The following is a 21,282-nucleotide window of genomic DNA, read 5'->3' on the forward strand; positions in this document are numbered from 1 at the left end:
ACTTAATAGACTTTTTTTTTGAGCAGTTTTAGGTTTACAGAAAAATTGAGTAGAAAGTACAGAGAGTTATCATATACTCCCCCCACCCCAGTTTCCTCTATTACTAACATCTTGCAGTTAATGTAGTATACTTGTTACAATTGATGGGCCAATATTGATACATTATTATTAACTAGAGTCCATAGTTTATATTAGGGTTCCCTCTTTGTGTTTTATATTCCATGGGTTTGGACAAATGTATAATGACATGTATCCACTATTAGAATATCATACAGAGTATCTTCATTGCCCTAAAAATCCTCCGTGCTCGCCTGTTCATTACTCCCTCCTCCCACACCCCTGGCAAACACTGATCATTTTACTATCTCCACAGTTTTGCCTTTTCCAGAATGTCATACAGTTGGAATCATACAGTATGTAGCCTTTTCAGAATGGCTTCTTTTACTTCTTTTAGAATGCCTCCATATCTTTTCGTTGCTTGATAGCTCATTTATTTTTATCACTGAATAATATTCCATTGTCTGGATGGACTATGGTTTGTCTATTCATTCACCTACTGAAGAACATCTTGGTTTTTCCCAGTTTTGGCATTTATGAGTAAAGCTGCTATAAGCATCTGTGTGCAGGTTTTTGTGTGGATGTAAATTTTCAAATCATTTGGGTAAATACCAAGGAGCGTGATTGCTGAATTGTATAGTAAGAGTATGTTTAGTTTTGTAAGAAATTGTAGGCCTTCCAAAGTGAGTGTACTATTTTGCATTCCCACCAACGATGAATGAGAGTTCCTGTTGCTCCACATCCTCCTCAGCATTTGGTGTCAATATTTTGGATTTTAGCCATTTTAACCTGATGTTGAACATCTTTTCATATGCTTATTTACCATCCGTATATTTTCTTTAGTTAGGTTCAGATCTTTTGCCCATTTTTTAATTGCATTGTTTGTTTTCTTATTGAATTTTAAGAGTTCTTGGGAATTCCCTGGTGGTCCAGTGGTTAGGACTCCGCACTCTCACTGCTGAGGGCCCGGGTTCAATATCTGGCCAGGGAACTAAGATCCCATAAGCTGTGCAGCGTGGCCAAAAGAAAAAAAAAAACTTTTTTAAGAGTTATTTGTATGTTTTGGGTACCAGTCCCTTATCAGGTGTGTCTTTTGCAAATATTTTCTCCCATATGTGCCTTGTTTTTTTCATTCTTTTAGCAGTGGCTTTTGCAGAGCAGAAGTTTTTAATTTTAATAAAGTCCAATTTATCAACTTTTTTCTTTCATAGATCATACTTTTGGTGTTGTAGCTAAAACGTTATCTCCAAACCCAAGGTCACCTAGGTGTCACCTAGGTTTTCTTGCAGGAGTTTTGTAGTTTTGCATTTTATATTTAGGTCTATGATCCATTTTGAGTTAATTTTTGTGAAAGTTGCAGATCTGTGTCTAGATTCATTTTCTCTTTTGCATGTAGATGTCCAGTTCCAGTACCGTTTGTTGAAAAGACTGTCCTTTCTCCATTGAATTGCCTCTTGTTCTTTGTCAAAGATCAGTTGACTCTGTTTGTGTGGGTTTATTTCTGGGCTCTCTAGGCTGTTTTATTGATCAATTTGTCTATTCTTCCACCAATACCACATTGTCTTAATTACTGTAGCTTTTTAATAAGTCTTGAAGTTGGGTAATGTCAGTGCTCCGACTTTGTTCTTCTCCTTCAATATTGTGTGAGGTATTCTGACTTTTTTGCCCTTCCATATAAACTTTAGAATCAGTTTGTTGATATCCACAAAATAACTTTCTGGTATTTTGATTAGGATCTTGTACACATTTTATTAGATTTATACCTAATTATTTCATATTTTTGATGCTAATGTAAATGGCACTGTGTTTAGTTTTTTTTTTTTTTTTTTTTTACAATTTTATTCTTGGCCAAACCTAGATGTGTGATTCTGGAGCTAAGACTTAGCACTGCCCTCAAAGAGTTTATAATCCTTGGTGGGTGGGGTGAGGAAGCAGCTTGATCCTCACATTTTACAAATGTGAAAACTGATATTTAGAGAGGCAGAGGAGAAAGGGACACAGTCGGGACCGGGTTTCCTGACAACCAGTCCTGAACTCTTTCCTTCTCTCCAGTCCTTTATGTGTATTTTCCTACTATGCTAGGGGTTTACATCTCACTCCATCAGTTGAGCTTTTGATACTAGGGCATCTGTTTAGGAAAACACTGCCAGGTTCTCTATAAGAGTGGTGTAGAAAGAGAGTTCATGACATGATCTATTCCTAGATGACATGCATCGTGGAGAGGCTTCCTGCCCTCCAAGCGTGATGACTTTCTGGGAATCACTAACGTTGTTATAGTTCTCTGATGAGTATCTCTATAGCCACAATCTCCAATTGAAAAGCTTTATTATAAACTCTTTCAACTACCCCAGAGTGGCTGTTCATGATACAGGCAAAAAAGATCGTTTCCTATGGTGTAAACTAATGTTGGAGATTTTCCAGGCTAGAAGGAGTAATGATTTCTGGTTCATTTGGTCCTCCCCACAGCAGCACATTTTACAGCTCTAATGGCATTGTGCTTTTAATTTGAAATTCCAGTTGTTCATTGCTGATATACAAGAAAGTAGTTGACTTTTGTATATTAACCTTGTATCCTGCAACCTTGCTAGAGTTGCTCATCAGTTCCAGGAGTTTTTTTCTATGTAGACAATCATGTCGTCTGTGAACAAAGACAGTTTTATTGCTTCCTTCCCAAACTGTATACCTTTTGTTTCCTCTAATTGTTATTGCATTAGTTGGGACTTCTAGTATGATGCTGAATAGGAGTGGTGAGCACAGACATCCTTGTCTTATTCCTGGTCTTAGCAGGAAAGCATCTAGATTCTTACCATTAAGTTTAAAATGTTAGCTCTAGTTGAGGAAGTTCCCCTTCATTCCTGGTTTGCTGAGAGATTTTATCATGAGTGGATGTTGGATTTTTGTCAAATGCTTTTTTTTTTTTGCATCGATTGATATGTTCTTACGATTTTTCTTCTTTAGCCTTGTTGATGTAATGCATTATACTAATTGATTTTTTTAATGGTGGACCTGCCTTGCATGCCTGAAATAAATCATACTTAGTTATGGCATATAACTCTTTTTATACATTGTTGGATTCGATCTGCTAATATTTTGTTGAGGCTTTTTGCAACTGTGCCCATGAGAGATATTGTAGTTTTCTATTCTTGTCTTTGTCTTGTTTTGGTATTAAGATAATGCTAGTCTCATAAAATGAGTCAGGAAGTATTCTCTCTGCTTCTATTTTTGAAAGAGATTGTGGAGAATTGATATAATTTCTTCTTTAAGTGTTTGGTAGGATTCACTAGTGATTCCATCTGGGTCTGGTGCTTTCTGTTTTGGAAGGTTATTAGTGATTCAACTTATTTAATAGATATAAGCATATTCACTGATCTATTTCTCTTTGTGTGAGTTTTGGTAGATTATATTTTTCAAGGTATTAGTCCATTTCATCTAGGTTATCAAATTTGTGAGCATAGATTTTCTAACAATATTCCTTTATTATCTTTTTAATGTCCATAAGATGAATAGTGATGGTTCCTGTTTCTTTTTTGACATTATTAATTTGTATCTTCTCTCTCTTTTTCTTAGTTAACCTGGCTAGAGGTTTACTAATTTTATTGATCTGTTAAAAGAACCAACTCTTGGTTTTGTTGATTTATTTTATTGATTTCCTGTCTTCAGTTTCATTGATTTCTGCTCTGATTTTTATTATTTATTTTCTTGTGCTTACTTTGAGATTAATTTGCCCTTCTTTTCCTAGTTTCCTAAGGTGGAAACTTAGAGGGTTGATTTTAGACCTTTCTTCTTTTCTAATATATGCATTGAATGCTATAAATTTATCTCTAAGTGCTGGTTTTGCTGCTTCTCACAAATTTTGATTTTAAATTTTCATTTACTTCAAAATGTTTGTTAATTTCTCTTGTGACTTATTCTTTGACCCATGTGTTATTTAGAAGTGTGCCCTTTAATCTCTAAGTATTTTCGGTTTTTCCAGCTACCTTTTTGTTGTTGATTTCTAGTTTAATTCCATTACGATCTGAGAGCAAACTTTGCACGATTTCTGTTTTTTTTTTTTAATTGTTAAGTTGTATTTCAGGGCCCAGAATGTCATCTGTCTTTGTGAATGATCCATGTGAGCTTAAGAAGAAAGTGTAAAAAAAAAGAAAGTGTATTCTGCTGCTGCTGTTAGATGAAGGATTCTATATTTGCCAACTTGATTCAGTTGGTTGATGCTATTTAGTTCAGCTATGTGTTTACTGATTTTCTGGTTCTGGATCTGTCCATTTCCAGTAGAGGGCTGTTGAAGTCTCCAACTATAATGGTGGGTTCATCTATTTCTCTTTGCCATTCTGTCAGTTTTCGCCTCATGTATTTTTATGCTCTGTTGTTAGGCACATACACATTAAGGATTCCTATGGCTTCTTAGAGAATTGACCCCTTTATCATTTTGTAATATACCTCTTTATCCCTGATAATTTGCCTTGCTCTGAAGTTAGCTTTTTCTGAAATTATTATAGCTACTCTAGCTTCCTTTTAATTAGTGTTAGCATGGTTTCTTATAGACAACATAGTTGGGTGTTGTATTTTTATCCACTATGGCAGTCTCTGCCTTTTAATTGGTATATTTAATAGACTATTATTGTTTAAAGTGATTACTGATATGTTGAGTCCACATTATCTGCCATATTTGTTACTGTTTCCTATTTGTTGCCCTTGTTGTTTTCTTATTTTATCTTCCACTCTTTCTTTGCCTTCTAGTTTTATATGTTTTTTTTTTTTTTAATTTATTTATTTTTTTTGGCTGTGTTGGGTCTTCGTTTCTGTGCGAGGGCTCTCTCCAGTTGCGGCAAGCGGGGGCCACTCCTCGCGGACCTCTCACTATCGCAGCCTCTCCCGCTGCGGAGCACAGGCTCCAGACGCGCAGGCTCAGCAACCGTGGCTCACGGGCCCAGCCGCTCCGCGGCACGTGGGATCCTCCCAGACCAGGGCTCGAACCCGTGTCCCCTGCATTGGCAGGCAGACTCTCAACCACTGCGCCACCAGGGAAGCCCTGCCTTCTAGTTTTAATTGACCATTTTGTATGAGTCCATTTTTCCTCCTTTCTTATATATTAATCATACTTCTTTCCTTTCCTTTTTATCTTTTTACTTTTTTTAGTGGTTGCCCTTATGTTTTCAATATACATTTACAACTAATCTAAGTCTCCTTTCAAATAACACAATTCTACTTCATGAGTAATAATGCAAGTACCTTATTTTCAGAGTATTCCTACTTCCTCCCTCTGTCCCTTATAACATTCCTGTCTTTCGTTTCACTTATCCATAAGATATCATCACTGAATGTTGTTGCTGTTATTATTTTGCACAAACTGTTGTCTGTAGATCAATTAAGAATTAAAAAGTATTTTATCTTACTTTAATTTATTCTTTCTCTACCACTCTTCCTTTCTTTTATTTTTTTAAATTTGTTTATTTATTTATTTATTTTTGGCTGTGTTGGGTCTTCGTTTCTGTGCGAGGGCTTTCTCTAGTCGCGGTGAGTGGGGGCCACTCTTCATCGCGGTGTGCAGGCCTCTCACTGTCGCGGCCTCTCTTGTTGCGGAGCACAGGCTCCAGATGCGCAGGCTCAGTAGTTGTGGCTCATGGGCCTAGTTGCTCCACGGCATGTGGGATCTTCCCAGACCAGGACTCGAACCCGTGTCCCCTGCATTGGCAGGCAGATTCTCAACCACTGTGCCACCAGGGAAGCCCGCACTCTTCCTTTCTTTACATAGATATGAGTTTCTGACTTCTGTCGTTTTTCTTTTTTCTGAAGAATATCTTTTAACATTTCCTGCAAGGCAGGTCTACTGCTGACAAATTCCCTCAATTTTTGCTTTTCTGAGAAAAGTCTTTATTTCTCATTCAGTTTTGAAGGATAATTTCTCTGGATTCAGAATTCTTGATTGGTGGTTCTTTTCAATACTTCATATTTTTCACTCTTCTCTCTTCTTGATTGCATGGTTTCTGAAGAGAAGTCTGATGTATTTCTTATCTTTGCTCTTCTATAGGTAAGGTGTTTTTTCCTCTGGCTACTTTCAGGACTTTGTCTTTGATTTTCTGCAGTTTGGGTATTATATGCCTAGTTGTAGTATGTATGTATGTATATATTTATCCTCTTTCATGTTCTCTGAGCTTCTGGACCTGTGGTTTTTATTGCTTCATTATTGCTTCATTATTATTGCTTCAAATATTTCTTTTGCAGCTTTTCTTCTTGTTATTCCTGTTATGCGTATGTTACACCTTTTGTAATTGTCCCACAGCTCTTGATATTCTTTTCATTTTTTTCATTCTTCTTTTCTCTTGGCATTTCAGTTTTAGAAGTTTCTATTGACATTTCTTCAAGCTTGCTGATCCTTTTCCTCTGCTGTGTTCAGTCTATTGATGCATCTATCAAAGGCATTCTTCACCTTTTTTTTTACAGCATTTTTCATTTCTAGTATTTCCTTTTGATTTTTTCCTTTAGTAGCCATCTGTTCTTGCATGTTGTCCACCTTTTCCAAGGCCCTTAGCATATTAATCATAGTTATTTTAAATTGCTGTTCTGAAAATTCCAACATTCCTTCCACATCTGACTCTGGTTCTGATGCTTGCTCTGTCTCTACATGCTGTGGTTTTTTTTTTTTCTCCTGGTCTTTTAATATGCCTTGGAATTTTTTTTGAAAGCTGGACAATGATATACTGAGTAAAAATAACTAAAGTAAATAGGCCTTTAGTGTGAGATTTTATGTTTATCTGGATGGGGGTTACGATATGTTTACTGTTTGCTGTATCTGTATGTGTCAGAGGCTAAAATTTTCTCTAATGTCTTTGTTTTTGTCTCTCATATGTATTTGGGTTTTGCAGTTCTTATAGTTGTATTCTCCTATTGTTATTCATGAGCCCTGTTGATGTGTTAGTAAGGCATGGAGGAAGGGATGCGTTCTATAGTCCTATGATTAGGTTTCAGTCTTTTATTAATCCTGTGCCCCCTTGGTTGTGAACTTCACAAGTGCTTCTCAGTTTTATTTTCTTTTGTTTTTTTCTCCTTTACGTGAGACAGGAAGGCTGGAGGGAACTAGACTTCAGTTTTCCTTTCCGCTAAGTTGGTTAGGCGTTGGTAAAATAGTTTCTCTTGAGGGCCAGCCTTGTTAAAAAGAAGACAATGCCCTGTTCATTTTCCTGCCCCTACTGGAAGCACGAGGGGATTTTTCTCTGGTCTTCACTGGGCCTTTTGGAGTTCTTAACTCTCAAATTTGTCCACACTAAGCCTCTAGCTATTCTTCAATTACAGTTTAGGTTCTCCTACCCTGGCACTGGTTCTCAAAGAGGGTTCCACAGTGTAAGCTATGATTCTCTGTATCCGCCTGTCTGTCTCCCTAAGTTTGGGGACAGTAGTTTGTCCTGTAATCTGAGTTCTCTGATGGATCTAAGAGTTGTTGATTTTCAGTTTGTTCAATTTTTTCTCATTGTGAGGATGGGAATGAGAACTTCCAAGCTCCTTATTACATGCTTGGCCAGAAACCAGAAATCCTCCTTTAATCTTTACTTGAATATGTGCATCCACCTTTTTTATTACCTTTATCAATGATGACACAGATTTGTTCCTCTGTTCTTTTCACTTCATTTTATTGCATACATTCCCTGATGCAAAAAGTTATTTATTTTAGTACATATTAATTAATCCATTTTGTATCTGTCCATGGTCAGAAATAACTTTGCCTGTTCACCACATCTGGAATGAATATACTATTCTGTGTTATTTTTAAAATCAACCCTAAAAAAACCCATTTGGAATTTATCACAATGTGGTATATGTTGTAATTGTACATTGTTTTCCTTTTTTTAAAAAAATTTATTATTTATTTATTATTTATTTGTGGCTGTGTTGGGTCTTTGTTTCTGTGCGAGGGCTTTCTCTAGTTGCGGCAGGCGGGGGCTACTCTTCATCGTGATGTTTTCCATTTTGATATCTAGCAGTCCCTCAACTATTTACTAAAAAGTGGTTGATTCTTTCCTTATAGTTTTGTTGCTTCTGGTTTATCAGCTATTAAGTTCTTAAAATAGTGTGTGTCCACTGCTAGAATCTCTATTCTTAATCCAGTGCCATAAGGTTTTGATGATTGTTTCTTTGTAGAAGATTAAAATCTGACAGGTTATGTTTGCCATATTTACTTAAGAAAATATATACACTAGTATCCTTGCCTACTTATTCTTCCAGGTGAAGTTCACTATCAATCTTTCAAGTTATCTAAAGGATGCCATAGGGACTCTAGATTAATATATAGTTGTAATACAATTCAGATTAGTGTCTGTTTTGTTCTTGCTATATTTAGACTTTCTATCCAAGAGCATGATACTTCTTTGTTGATTTATGTCATTCTTTTTTTCCTCCTACTTGGATTTTATAAATTTTACAGTAATATTGTGTTTCAAGTGTATGTCTCTGTCATAAATAAATTATTGTATTTTCTAGTTCTATGATAGTACATGGGAATGCAGTTGTTTTTTGTCTATTTGCCTTATAATTTCTGAATTCATTTATTACCTTTAGTTATTTTTAGTTAATATTCTTAGAGTTATATAGATATGTATTCATGCATCCAAACATCAAAATATATTTCTTCCTTTCCTATATGCATTCTTCACTTTTTTCCTCTTAAAGTTTTCTTTTACCATGTTAAATATAATAGGCAACAGGAGGCATCATTATCTTCCTGTATTAAGGGGAATGAGATTTTGCTTCTTGGTTTTAATTTAAATTTTCTGTATCATGTCAAGAAACAAATTTTCCACCTGGAATATTTTTAAAATATTTTAATCTGGAATAAATATAAATTTTAAAAATCTGTTCTTGACATCTGTTGAGATAATTATGGCTTTTAAAATTTTATCTGTTAGTCTGATAAATGATGTTGACAATTTCCCTTGTGATATCAGTCTTGTGTTCTTGGAATAAACTCTCCTTATTTACAGTAGGCAAATCTTTCAATGTAATGCTATATTTCAGTTTCTTAAAGTTTATTTTGGTGTTCTACTCATATATTCCAAAGTGAAAGTGATCTATAAAATATGAGTGGTGTCTTTGTCAGGCCTGGCAGGCTCTTGTCCTTGAACCTCAGGGTGCTTCTCTAGCCATCTTATTTGTCACTCTTGAAAGCCTTTCTATCAGTGTTATCATATTTGAAGAATCTCTGAGGGAATTCCCTGGTGGTCTAGTGGTTAGGACTTGGCACTTTCACTTCAGGGGCCTGGGTTTGATCCCTGGTCGGGGAACTAAGATCCCGCGATCTATGTGGCACGGCCAAAAAAAAAAAAAAAAAAGAAAGAAAGAATCTCTGAGATAAAACCGAAGAAATGCTAAGGGACAATAGCATATTATTGTTTCAATTTTAATTTCGCTGAATTTTTAAAACCCCTTTCCCCCTTTTCTTTAATAAATTATCTACTTACCAATATCTTTTGCCCTTTCATCTGTTGGGATTCAATTTTAATGATTTCAACAATCTCTTTATATATCAAGGCTATTTCTCCTTTGGAAAAATATTTATAGGAAATATTAGTTTGTGGTTTGCTTCACTTCCACTTCCTTCATCTGTCAACATGGTCTCATCTGACTGGTTTGTCCTCTTCCTCCTTCTTACCAGTCATGAATGTTGCCCAAGTATGGTTTCTCCATTCTGTGTTCTTTCTCTCCTTTAACAATTCTCAAAGAGTGGTCTGTGCTTCCTGAGACCCTTTCATGGGGTCTGCAAAGTCAAAACTATTTTCATATTAGTATTAAGACTTTCTTTGCGTTTTTCATTGTCATCTTCTCATGAATATGCAGTGGAGTTTTCTAGAGGCTGTATGATAGGTGCTGATGTCATTGCTCTGGTGGCTAATGGAATATGTGTCCTCTTAAGGCAGACATTGAAAAAATTTGTGGGAATTCTCTGGTGTCCAGTGGTTAGGACTCTTGAGCTTCCACTGCAGGGGGCCCAGGTTCGAACCCTGGTCAGGTAACTAAGATCTCGCAAGCAGCGTGGTGAGGCCAATAAATAAATAAATAAATAAAAGTAAGAATAAAAAATTTAAAAATTTAAAAAATTTAAAAAAAGATTTGCAAAATGCCTCTCACTAATTTTTTTTTTGGAAAATGTAGATTTTTTTCCCCAAAGTTAATGTTAACATATAATGGGATGAGTATTATTATATTTAAATACATTAACAAATATTCATTTTGAATATTTCTGGGTTTTGATTTCTAATTCAGTAAATATCTATAGATAGAACCCATATAAATAAAAGCTCTTTAGGTCCCTCAATAATTTTGAAGACTAAAGGGATCCTGAGACCAAAAAGTTTGAGAACTGCTGTTCTCGTACTGCCTGCTCTGAGTTCTGTTTTTTCTCATAACCCCTACTTGTCTGTGAGGATGACTCCCAGATGAAGACCACACTGTGAGAAGAAGCACTGTTATTTCCTCCTGGGACTTTTTACTTGAAATTTTGACAGGTAGAGAAGGTGCGCCTTGGGCTAAGGATGGGCCCAAACCTCTGAAATAAGGCACCTCAGAGACTACTGTCCATGATTTGCATTTCATTTCTGCATCTCAAAATAAAGTAACTAAAACTGGAATTGGAGTATAAACTAGATTATTTACTGAGCTCTCTCTTTGTGTCAGGCACTTAGGAACACAGATTTAAGGCACCCTGTCCTCAAGTAGCTCAAAGTATAGTGGGTAGAAAAAGGGTGATTTTATGTATGTGCCAGTTCTTATCACCTTCAATGTTATACTTAGGATTGACTTAATGTTCTTTCTTTTAAATGATAAGACAATACTCGTATCTTGGTAGGTTGTATAATGCCTCTCTTACTCTGTTTTCCTTTTGCATCCTCCCTTTTCCACATTTGTGGTATCTGGCATATGTTACGTACACGGAATGCCATGTGCAGGTCAACAGTTATAGTTCTTGAACCAAAATAAGAAATAGAAAAGTTTATTGCTTCTTTGTGCTTGTTAACATTGGAATATGTGATATACTTTATATTTTTATTTGAAGGGTCATGTGTATCAGCCTGCCCATTGGTTTATACATTTGCTTTTGCCAAATGGGCTAGTTGAGATGGAGGTATTAATTTGTTTGTACCAACATGTGTTGCTGTCACTAGTTAAACAAGATGCTAGTATGCCATACCACAAATTAGCACCATCCCACCCCATCCCCACCTGGCTCTTTCAGTACAACTGTTGGGAATATGCACTCCTCCTCCTCCCCTTTTCCCCCTTCTTCCTCCATCCTAAATGACCTACATTGAAACTGGAAGTGGTGAACTGCCTTCCTAGCCTTTTCATCCTCTCTTCCAGTCTACTGCGGCCACACTTACCTCCTAAAACTATGTTTTTATCATGTTGCTCCTCAAAAACTACAGTGACTCCATTGGCTTCCCAACCATTTGCTCACATACAGCTACCCCGTCCTCTAGTCAAGCACAGATGCCAGCCTCATTCTCATCTCAAGCCTTTGGCCATTTTGCTTCCTGGTCCTCGAATACCTTCTTTCCTCCATGAAGCCTTCTCTAGCTTACAATCTCCCTTCCATTTTCTAAATGCCAATTTCACTTTTATTCTAACAGTTTAACACTTAGCTGTTGTATAATTACATTATGTGGAAGTTTCCTCCCCAACTAGATCATAAATTCCTTGAAAGCAGTGACAGGGTAACAAACGCTTTTTGTATCCTTAATCCTCTACCCTCATAGTGCAAGGCATAGATTTATTGAGTATTGGCTATATAAATATGTTGACTGGCTATTAACCATTCCTCCCCAACTAGAATCCTCCTCAATAAGCATTTATTGAATACCTTCTCTGGAACAACACTAGAGTTGTTGTTCCACAACAACTACATTAACAAATATTCATTTTGAATATTTCTGGGTTTTGATTTCTAATTCAGTAAATATCTATAGATAGAACCCATATAAATAAAAGCTCACACAAAAATGAGACCACAAAATGAGACCACAAAAATGAGAAGGATATGGTGTAGTCACAAGACTCAAGTGGAAGAGATTATGCAATCGGCATAGATGTCTGAACAAAGGGGGTGTTGAGGGAAAGCCTGTTTGAGCTGGCCCTAGATGGATTGAAGGGAATTTCACCAGGCCAAAAAGAGGATGGGGGCTGGATGGGATTTCAGAGAGAATATATGGCCTGAGCAAAGGTATGGAGGTGTAAAAGTACATGGCCTATGTGGAGTATAGCAAATCTATGGCAGGAGATAAGTCTGTCTGGGTAGATGAGATCTAGATTTGATAGGGCTCTGAATACCATACAAAGAAATGTAAACTTGACCCAAAAGGCAATGGGGAACCAGCTTATGATTTTAAGCAAGAAGGTGATAAAAGGCACTGAAAGTGTCAGCTATGTAATGCAGATATCAACCAAACATTTTCCCCTGTTTGCCCTCCCCCCATAACCCTTCACTGTATGACAAGCCCTATAGTAATCCACTAGTTGGGATAATAAATCAAATCCTGTTACTTTGTTCCTGGTCTACCCTAAATTCTGGCTGACCTCAGGCTTGTGACCATCTAGAGGTTTGATTTATTCCAGATGTGCCATTCTCTGGACTGACATGTCATAGGGAAGCCCCAGAGTGTTATGGAAAGAGCAATAGGCTTGGAGTTCAACTAAATGCAGGATCAAATCTCAACTTTGAGGAACCTTAAACTATTTCCTCATTATTCTGCTGCTTTAACTTTTTGTCTGGAACTTTTTTATATCTGCAAAATAAAACCAAAGACTACCAGAATGGATTATCCACGGGCAAAATATCACTTTGAGTTTTACTGATTATGTTTTTTTTCTTTGTTGAACTCCAGTTTGTTGCATGTTTTGCTTGATCTGCTTGCTGCTTCTAATTTTCTTTTGTTGACCCTTTATTTCTATGTACTTATTAAAGAAGCACTTTATAACCCAAACTCTGAACCAGATAGCTGTTCCATGAAATGTTTGAAATGAGGCAGCTCAATTTAGCTGGATTGTTCTGTGTCAGTGGGTTGCAGGAAGGAGTTTGTAAGGTCCTAATGGGGAAACGGAAGAGATTTCCAGCTTCTCCTTTGTTGAGTCTTCATCTTGTAGCGTCATTATTTTGTTTTAATGAATTCCCAGAACAATAGGTACACCTTCTGAAAATATGACTACAGGACGTATTCCAAAGCCAAATATAAATTATTTTTGGACTCCCCATACTTTTTCTTCCTATGATTTGTGTGGCTAATGTAGAGTTGCTGGAACTGTGTATTTTAAATCATTTCCTGAATGAAGCACATAACCAGTGAAGAGAGAGGGAAAGGATTCTGCATCGTTTTGCAAATTTTCTTGCCTACTTTCAGTGCTAGTCACTGGAATTCACAGGCGTTGGATGAATTTAAACAGAAAGAAAATCTCTCAAGTTCTTCTCATCAGCTAAAATGGTGCTCGTTTTCTGTTAAGATTTCTAGAAACCTGGAATACCTACTTTTGAGATTGCTTTTATAGGTTTGTTGAACGTAGTAAATCCCAGAGTTAGACAAATATTAAGTGTAACTATTGACTCTGATGCCACCTATATTTAAAAGGGAAAGTTGATGTGAGGGGTGAGGGCAGGAAACATGCCTTGTTTGGATTTTGTTATTTGTGTTTAGGCTAATGTTATTTCTGCTTGTTTTTCATTTTCATCCTGTTGAGTTTGAAGAAGCAACAGAAGTGTCAAATGGAATTCTTGGGAATTAAGGACTGGAGCTTGAGATAGAGATGAGGGCTAGAGATAGTAGATTTCCTTAAAGGATAAGATAAAGTAACTCAGAGTAAGGCAGGTAAGGATCTGTTATCTCAGTCAGATCGAGAGCAAAGTAGAGAGACTAATTTTTTTCTTAAATAAAGATTAAAGACACTTCTTCCTGGATGACAGGAGGGAAGACTGAGAGATTCAGAATTTCCTATGTGTCGTTGGTAATAGGAAAAACCTGCTAAGGATCCTGTGGTAGTCAGGTTAGACTCGGAAGCGGCAGCAGAGGCCGCTTTTGTCACCTTCTTGCTTAGAATCATAATTCAGAGGAATTCGTATAAATGCATTTTTGCAGGTGTGCTCAGAGAAGGGGCATGAAGGAAGCAGGATAGAGCAGGAGGAAGTCTAGTGAGGATGAAGGATTGGCTGGCAGCGAGGGAGCTGGGCTGAAGATGCAAAGCATGGATTCTTAGTATCCTAGGAAACATTTGATCCACATAGGAAGGTTAGAGATTTTGTAGCTGAGGGAATGGTTTTATGATAGATAATTTTCTAAATTATTAGTACCTCTGGGTAAATGACCCTCCCTTCTCCACCTGACCATTATGTCACCATGGAAGCATGGTAATGTTCCTGGAGAACCTGTTGTTTAGATTCATGTCTGCACAGAGTTCAAGCTATTGGTGTATACTAAAGAAGGTTGTTGAGAATGTGTTTCTTTTATTTATATTCATCCTTATCCATAAGTGAATGGCAGATTTCCCTTGGAATATCTGTTCTCTTGATTTCAGTCATCACCTTGATGTTGATAACTCTTGCAAGTCTTTGCCTCTCAGTCTTCATCTCATCTGGCCTACCCAGCATCATTTCTGTATCTGTCCCACTATCCCACAATGCTTCATACATAATAGGTGGTTCATAAATGTCACTCATGCTGACCTTCTCCATCAGGCTGACCTCTTTATCATAAGTGAGATGTTGTGAAATTGAACACATGATTTGGAGCTTACCGTGTTTTAAAAACACTAACTGGGCAAGTTACTTAGTCTCTCTGAGCTTTGGTTTCCTCATCTGCACTAGGAGTGCTAATGCCACAGCTTAGGAACGCTGGAAAAATTAAGTGAAAGAGTTCACTTTAAGCACATGGCCCAGGGCCTGAAAATTAATTGAAGTCCTGGTAAATGTTGGTTCTTTCTCCTTTATGCTCAATGTTTAAAATATTTAATTTAACTGCTGTGATTGCAATTTTTTAGGCCTAACATTTAATTAATTAATTTTTAATTAATTAATTAATTAACTATGGCTGTGCGGGGTTATCATTGCAGTGCACGGGCTTCTCTAGTTGTGGCGCACAGGCTCTCCAGTTGCAGTATGTGGGATCTTAGTTCCCCGACCAGGGATCAAACCCGGGCCCCCTGCATTGGGAGCACAGAGTCTTAACCACTGGACCACCAGGGAAGTCCCCCTAAAGTTTAATTTAAAGTATTTGGTCTTTACCACATTCTCACACATAATTCTGATAACCCAGAGTAAGAAGTTTCTTAAAAGAGTATTATTTAGGGCTTCCCTGGTGGCGCAGTGGTTAAGAATCCGCCTGCCAATGCAGGGGACACGGGTTCAAGCCCTGGTCCGGGAAGATCCCACGTGCCGTGGAGCAACTAAGCCTGTGCGCCACAACTACTGAGCCTGTGCTCTAGAGCCCGTGAGCCACAACTACCGAGCCTGCTTGCCACAACTACTGAAGCCCACGTACCTGAAGCCCATGCTCCACAACAAGAGAAGCCACCGCAATGAGAAGCCCGCGCACCACAACAAAGAGGCGCCCCCGCTCGCTGCAACTAGAGAAAGCCTGCACACAGCAACGAAGACCCAACGCAGCCAAAAATAAAATGAATGAATGAATGAATGAAATTTTTAAAAAAGAGTATTATTTGCCTAATCGAATAGAACTTTGTTGACTATGAAACTTGATGAAGATTTCATCAGAAACTGGGGTGGGGAGCTGCAGGGCTAGATAAAGTTGGCTGTAATGCTGTTTGTTTTTTTTTAAAGAAGATCAATATACTAAGATTTTTTTGAATAAAATTTTATGATCTGAAGATTCCCACTTGGGATGTGGAAAGTGTTTCATCTTTAATATTAAATTCTTGAGCAGAGAACAACATTGAACAGCACAGTATGCCTCTTTTTCCCAGTATTTCTGTGCATCTATATTGCGTTAAGAACTCTGGGAGAGCCAGAGGCATAAAATAATATTTTTCCACTCCCAGATGGCTAGCACATTTCTCAATACTGCTGTCTAGTTTTTATTTCAAGTTTTTATTTACTTGTGAACTCCCATGAGTTTTGTATGCATGTCCTCATTTGATTTGCTTATTTGCAATGGTTCTCAAAAAACCAATATCAACTACATGGTAAGGGTAGCGGTATGTTATATCTGGAGGGTAACTGACTGTGCTAAGTAGTTTGTATGTCTATACTGTCAAAATAAGAGCACGAAAGAGGACATACGAATAAGTGGTAACCCAAAAGGTGAAAACTACCCAAATGTCCATCAACTGATAAATGGGTAAATAAAATGTGGTATATCCATACAATGGGTATTATTCAGTTCTAAAAAGGAATGTAGTACTGATACATGCTACAGCATGGATGAGCCTTGAAAAAATTATGAGAAGTGAAAGAAGTCAGACACAAAAGCCCGCATCTTATATGATTACATTTATATGAAATATCCAGAATCAGCAAATCACAGACACAGAAAGAGAATAGAGGTTATAAGGGTCTGGGGTGGGAGGGAGATGGGAAGTTATGTTTACTGGGTAGTGAGTTTCTGTTTGAGATGATGAAAAATTTCTGGAAATGGATAGTGATGATTGCACATCATTGTAAATGTGCTAAATGCTACTGAATTGCCAGTTTAAAACGGTTTAAATGGTAAATTTTATGTTATGTGTATTTACCACAATAAAAAAAGAATAAGTGGTAAGGGGCTTGGAAGTCATTGTAATAAGCCTCCTGTTTTTTTTTTCTGTGCAGGAGCCATGGATAACAGAGGCTTTCAGCAGGGGAGTTTCAACAGCTTCCAGAGCAGCTCCAGTGATGAGGACTTGATGGACATACCAGGGACAGCTATGGATTTCTCCATGAGAGATGATGTTCCTCCCTTAGATGGAGAAATAGAAGGTATCATTACTGCTGATGACAATTTATCTTTTTAAAAATTATTTCCAATGTACATACAATAACATTTATTTATCTCCTGGCACACAGTCCTGTGAATTTTAACACATGCATAGATACTTGTAATAACCACCACCGACAGGATACAGAACAGTTCAACACCCCCAAAGAATTCCTTCTTATTACCCTTTGCAGTCAGACCTCCCCCACCCCCAAGCCCTGGTAACCACTGATTTGTTCTCTGTCTCATAGTTTTTCCTTTTTGAGAATGTCATATACATGGAGTCACATAGTTTCAACTTCTGAGACTGACTTCATTCACTGAGCTTAATGCCTTGGAGATTCATTTAAGTTGTTCATTCCTTTCTCTTGCTGAGTTGTATACCCCGGAGTGGGATCACTGGGTTGTGTGATAAATGTATGCTGAACTTTGTAAGTAACTGCCAAACCATTTTCCAGAGTGGCTGTACCATTTTGCATCTGAACTAGCCATGTATGGTAGTTCTTCCACTTGTTCTGCTCTTAGTATTTTCAGTAATTTTAATTTTAACCATTCTAACAGCTATGTAGTGTTATCTCATCATGGTTTTAATTTCATTTCCCTAATGGTTTATGATGTTGAACATCATTTCATGTGCTTAATTTGCCAACCTTATATCCTCTTCGATGAAGTGTCTGTTCAAATCCTTTCCCCTTTTTATAATTGTTTTCTTATTATCTGGAATATATTTATAAAATGAGAATTCCCCTTATCTGTTATTTGGTTATGTAGTAACGTCATTCTCTTCATTGGCTGCATACAATTTCATGGTATAGCTGTACCATAGTTTACTTAACCAAGCTTCTATTGATGCACATTTCAGTTGCTTCCAATCTCTTGCTATTACGAACAGTGCCACAATGGACAACCATGTGCATGTGTGTGTGTGTGTGTGTGTATCTTTTAAGTGTATGAGAGCATTTCTGTAGCATGAGCGTGTAAGAGTGCTTATTTCCCCTTTCACCAGCCTTGCTGGTGCTAAATATTATAATTCTTTTTTCATCTTTGCAATATGATAAATAAATAAATACATCCCTATTATTGTTTTAATTTTCACTTTTTAAAATTAATGAGCTTGAGCATATTTTCATGTTTATTAACCATTTACATTTCTTTTTCTGGGGAATTCCCTGGTGGTCCAGTGGTTAGGACTTTGCACTGTCACTGCAGAGGGCTCGAGTTCAATCCCTGGTCAGGGAACTAAAATCCCACAAGCTGCACGGTGTGGCCAAAAAAAATTTCTTTTTCTGGAAGTTCCCTGTTCATATGATGTTCCTGTTTTTCTAATGGGCTGATTATCTTTTCTTATTTTTTTATAAGAGCCCTTTATATTATTACTATTAATCTTTTGTCTAATGTAGGTTGAATATGTATATTTTCTATTTCTGGTTTGCCTTTGTTATCTTTGTTTTTTTAATCTACAAATATTTTAAAATTTTTGTATAGCTAGGTATATAACCCTTTTCTTTTATGACTTCTGAGTTTCTTGTTGTAATTAGAAAGGACTGTATCACTTTAAGATTAAATTTATATACTTTATTGTCTGGTTCTTTAAGTGATTGGGATTGCCATTCTCAAAGTGAAATCAGGGGACAAGAAACTACTATCAGAATTCATTATTTAGCAAATTTGTATTAAGGGCCTATGACATTACAGATACAGGTTCTGGGAATTAGCAAGGCTTTAAGGCACCATCCCTGCCTTCATGAAGTTGATTCTAGCTAGCCTAACAGACACGTAAGTACTTATGATAGTACCTACCTCTTAAGAGTTGTTTTCAGGATTAAATGAGATAATAACATATAAAGTGCTTATGTACCCGGCATAGAGTTAATGCTCAATAAAATGTTAGCTATCATAATCATCATCATTATTATGTCTATTATAACCCTATATTATAAGGACTTAGCAGAGGACGCATTCTGTGTGTGTGTGTGTGTGTGTGTGTGTGTAGGATTGGAAAAAATTTCACAGAAAAGGTGTGTTTGAGAAGGGCCTTGAAAGGTAAGTTATTTGGTAGGAGGAAGAGCATTTGAGGCAGAAAGCAAGCTTTTACAGAGGTAGCAACAGGCATAATATACAGAGGTATAAAAAGGCAGAATATAAGCCCAAATAAGTAAATTGGGGCCTGAATGTCATGCTAAGAAGTTTGAATTAACCTTATTGTCACTGTGAGGACAAAACTCCTTCACATACTCATTCAACAAATACTTTTCAAGCACCTGGTATGAACCAGGTACTGCTATAGGCACTGGGAATACAGTGGCAGGATTAACATAGATAAGATCCAAGCTGATCTGGAATTTAGATCTAGTTGGGTAAATAAGCAGATTCCCTAGTTAATTACACATTGTGATAAGTACAAGGATGGAAATAAACTGAATGACAATAGATGATAACTGGGGAACACCACAGTAGTTGGAAAGGTCAGGGAAGGCTCCTCTGAGGGGAGGTGCCCAACTTGGGATGAATATCCAGGTAAGAAAACCACAGGTTCAAAAGGATAACAAGAAATTTGCCTGGTAAAGGTACCTCAGGGCCGTGACAGTAGAAGAGAACCCCTGAATTGAAAGTTCATAAAAGAAAGGTATTCATGGTTTGGTATTTAGTGGGTTTTCCTATTTGCCTACTAATATAAAAGGGACATGTGTGTATCATGTCCATTTATGAGTACTTACAACCATAGTGAGTCAGTCATACCAATTACTGGCTCTAGTGAAGTGGTCAGTTAGGGTATCCATTAGCTTAAACTGGCTACCTCTACTTTAGCCTTCTGGCTAAACCAGAGTGGTTTAGCTTAGTTATTGTCATTGCTTCTAATGAAAAGTGATTTCATATGGCATCTGTATGACCAAAGTAGTTTTTCTGTGTTCACGTTGCTCTCGGTAGGTGATTGGGGCAAGTATCCATTATTCCTATTTAATAAACTAGAAAACTGAGGCAGACAAGATTTTGACATTGCTTATGACTGTGGAATATAGTTTTACGTGAGTAGTCCTTCACCACTTTTCACTGGCCTTTACAGGAGAATTACTACTTGTGGTTTCCAAGGTCTGACCATATAATAATGAGGCTGTTTTCCATGAGCCACACACAAAAATCAGTCCACTTACAATACTCCGTAGTGATATAATTTTCTTGCTTTGCTTTTTAATTGTTCTTATTTTATTTAATGTTTTCACATGGGATTTCCTAGTGAACACAACAACAACAACAGAAAAAAAAGGTCATAAAGTCCTTGATATTTGGTGGTGAAACTGTGCATAAAATATTACATTTTGTACCAAGCACAATGGCACGTACTAAAAAGATTAGTTAAAAGGAGCTTGAAAGGCAGTAGAAGTGGTCCTTGTTTTCCAGATGGCTGGAGGGATTGATTTATGAGTAATGAATAAATAAATTATGCATGGCATGGTTAAATGCATCTGAGGTAGTGTTATAGTAGTCTGTAAATTAGAAGAAACATAAACACAGAGATCTGAAAGAAGGGGAGGAGGAGGCAAATAGAAAAAGGGTTTGAGTAACAGGAAAAATTTCAGAGCTATTCTCATAGTCCATCTGTTCTCACTTGCCTGCCTCCGCAGCCTGGAACTCCTGGTCAGCAATTCAGCAATTCATTCATTTCTGGAACACCCAGATACGAACTGTGTTGTTTTGGTGATGTTCTTCGATTCTCTTTTCCCCCTCGCTTCCTTGTCTTTCTACCTAGCATGCCTTGCTGCTACTCCCTGACTGTAGAATGAGGAGACATTCCTGGCAGAGAGAGCAGCACAGGTAAAGGCACACAGCAGCATGAGAGAGCGTCTTCTGCTCAAGAAACAGAGTCTGTGTGTCTGAGGCCTGAGATTCCAAGGGTGGGGATGGTGACAGTTGGAGCAGGATATAGGTTGGGAGATCTAGTTAGAAATCTAGGTGGGGTCCAGATTGTCTGCGCTTTTGGACCTTATCTTGTAACCAAGGAGTCACCAAATGATTGAAAAGCAGAGGAATGATGTGATCAGATTGGTGTTTTAGAGAATTTATGGCAATCTGGAAGATGGATTCAGGGGAAGAGTATGCTGGAGACTGGAAGACCAGTTAAACTGTTATTTTTGAACAATCTAGGCAAAAGAGCAAAGGCCTGAATTAAGGCAGCAGGAAATGGAGAGGGGGAAAGAATAAGTTCTGGAGAAGTTTCAGAGTGGGGATCAATAGGACCAATTAGACATGGAGAATAAACCAGAAGAGTCACAGATGACTTCAAAGCCCA

General features: G+C 37.3%; 1 protein-coding gene and 1 long non-coding RNA gene across 3 annotated transcripts in view; one reads left to right on the plus strand and one right to left on the minus strand.

The window, feature by feature from the left end:
• The window catches only part of CLCN5 (chloride voltage-gated channel 5), a 153,511-nt gene that overhangs the window by 90,469 nt on the left and 41,760 nt on the right, over positions 1–21,282 (plus strand). For both annotated transcript variants that reach the window (XM_082445147.1, XM_082445146.1), the window contains one exon: positions 16,850–16,996. In XM_082445147.1, coding sequence (XP_082301273.1) covers positions 16,850–16,996 — 147 coding nt within the window. The remainder of the gene's footprint in view (positions 1–16,849; positions 16,997–21,282) is intronic.
• On the minus strand, positions 2,003–16,835 carry LOC309651962. The gene is made up of 2 exons (XR_014258503.1): positions 5,091–16,835; positions 2,003–4,787 (listed from the first exon to the last, which is right to left on the minus strand). It is a non-coding gene; the product is annotated as an uncharacterized lncRNA (long non-coding RNA).

Source organism: Balaenoptera physalus, assembly GCF_965194825.1.
Source record: "Balaenoptera physalus genome assembly, chromosome: X".
NCBI classification, from domain to species: Eukaryota; Metazoa; Chordata; class Mammalia; order Artiodactyla; family Balaenopteridae; genus Balaenoptera; species Balaenoptera physalus.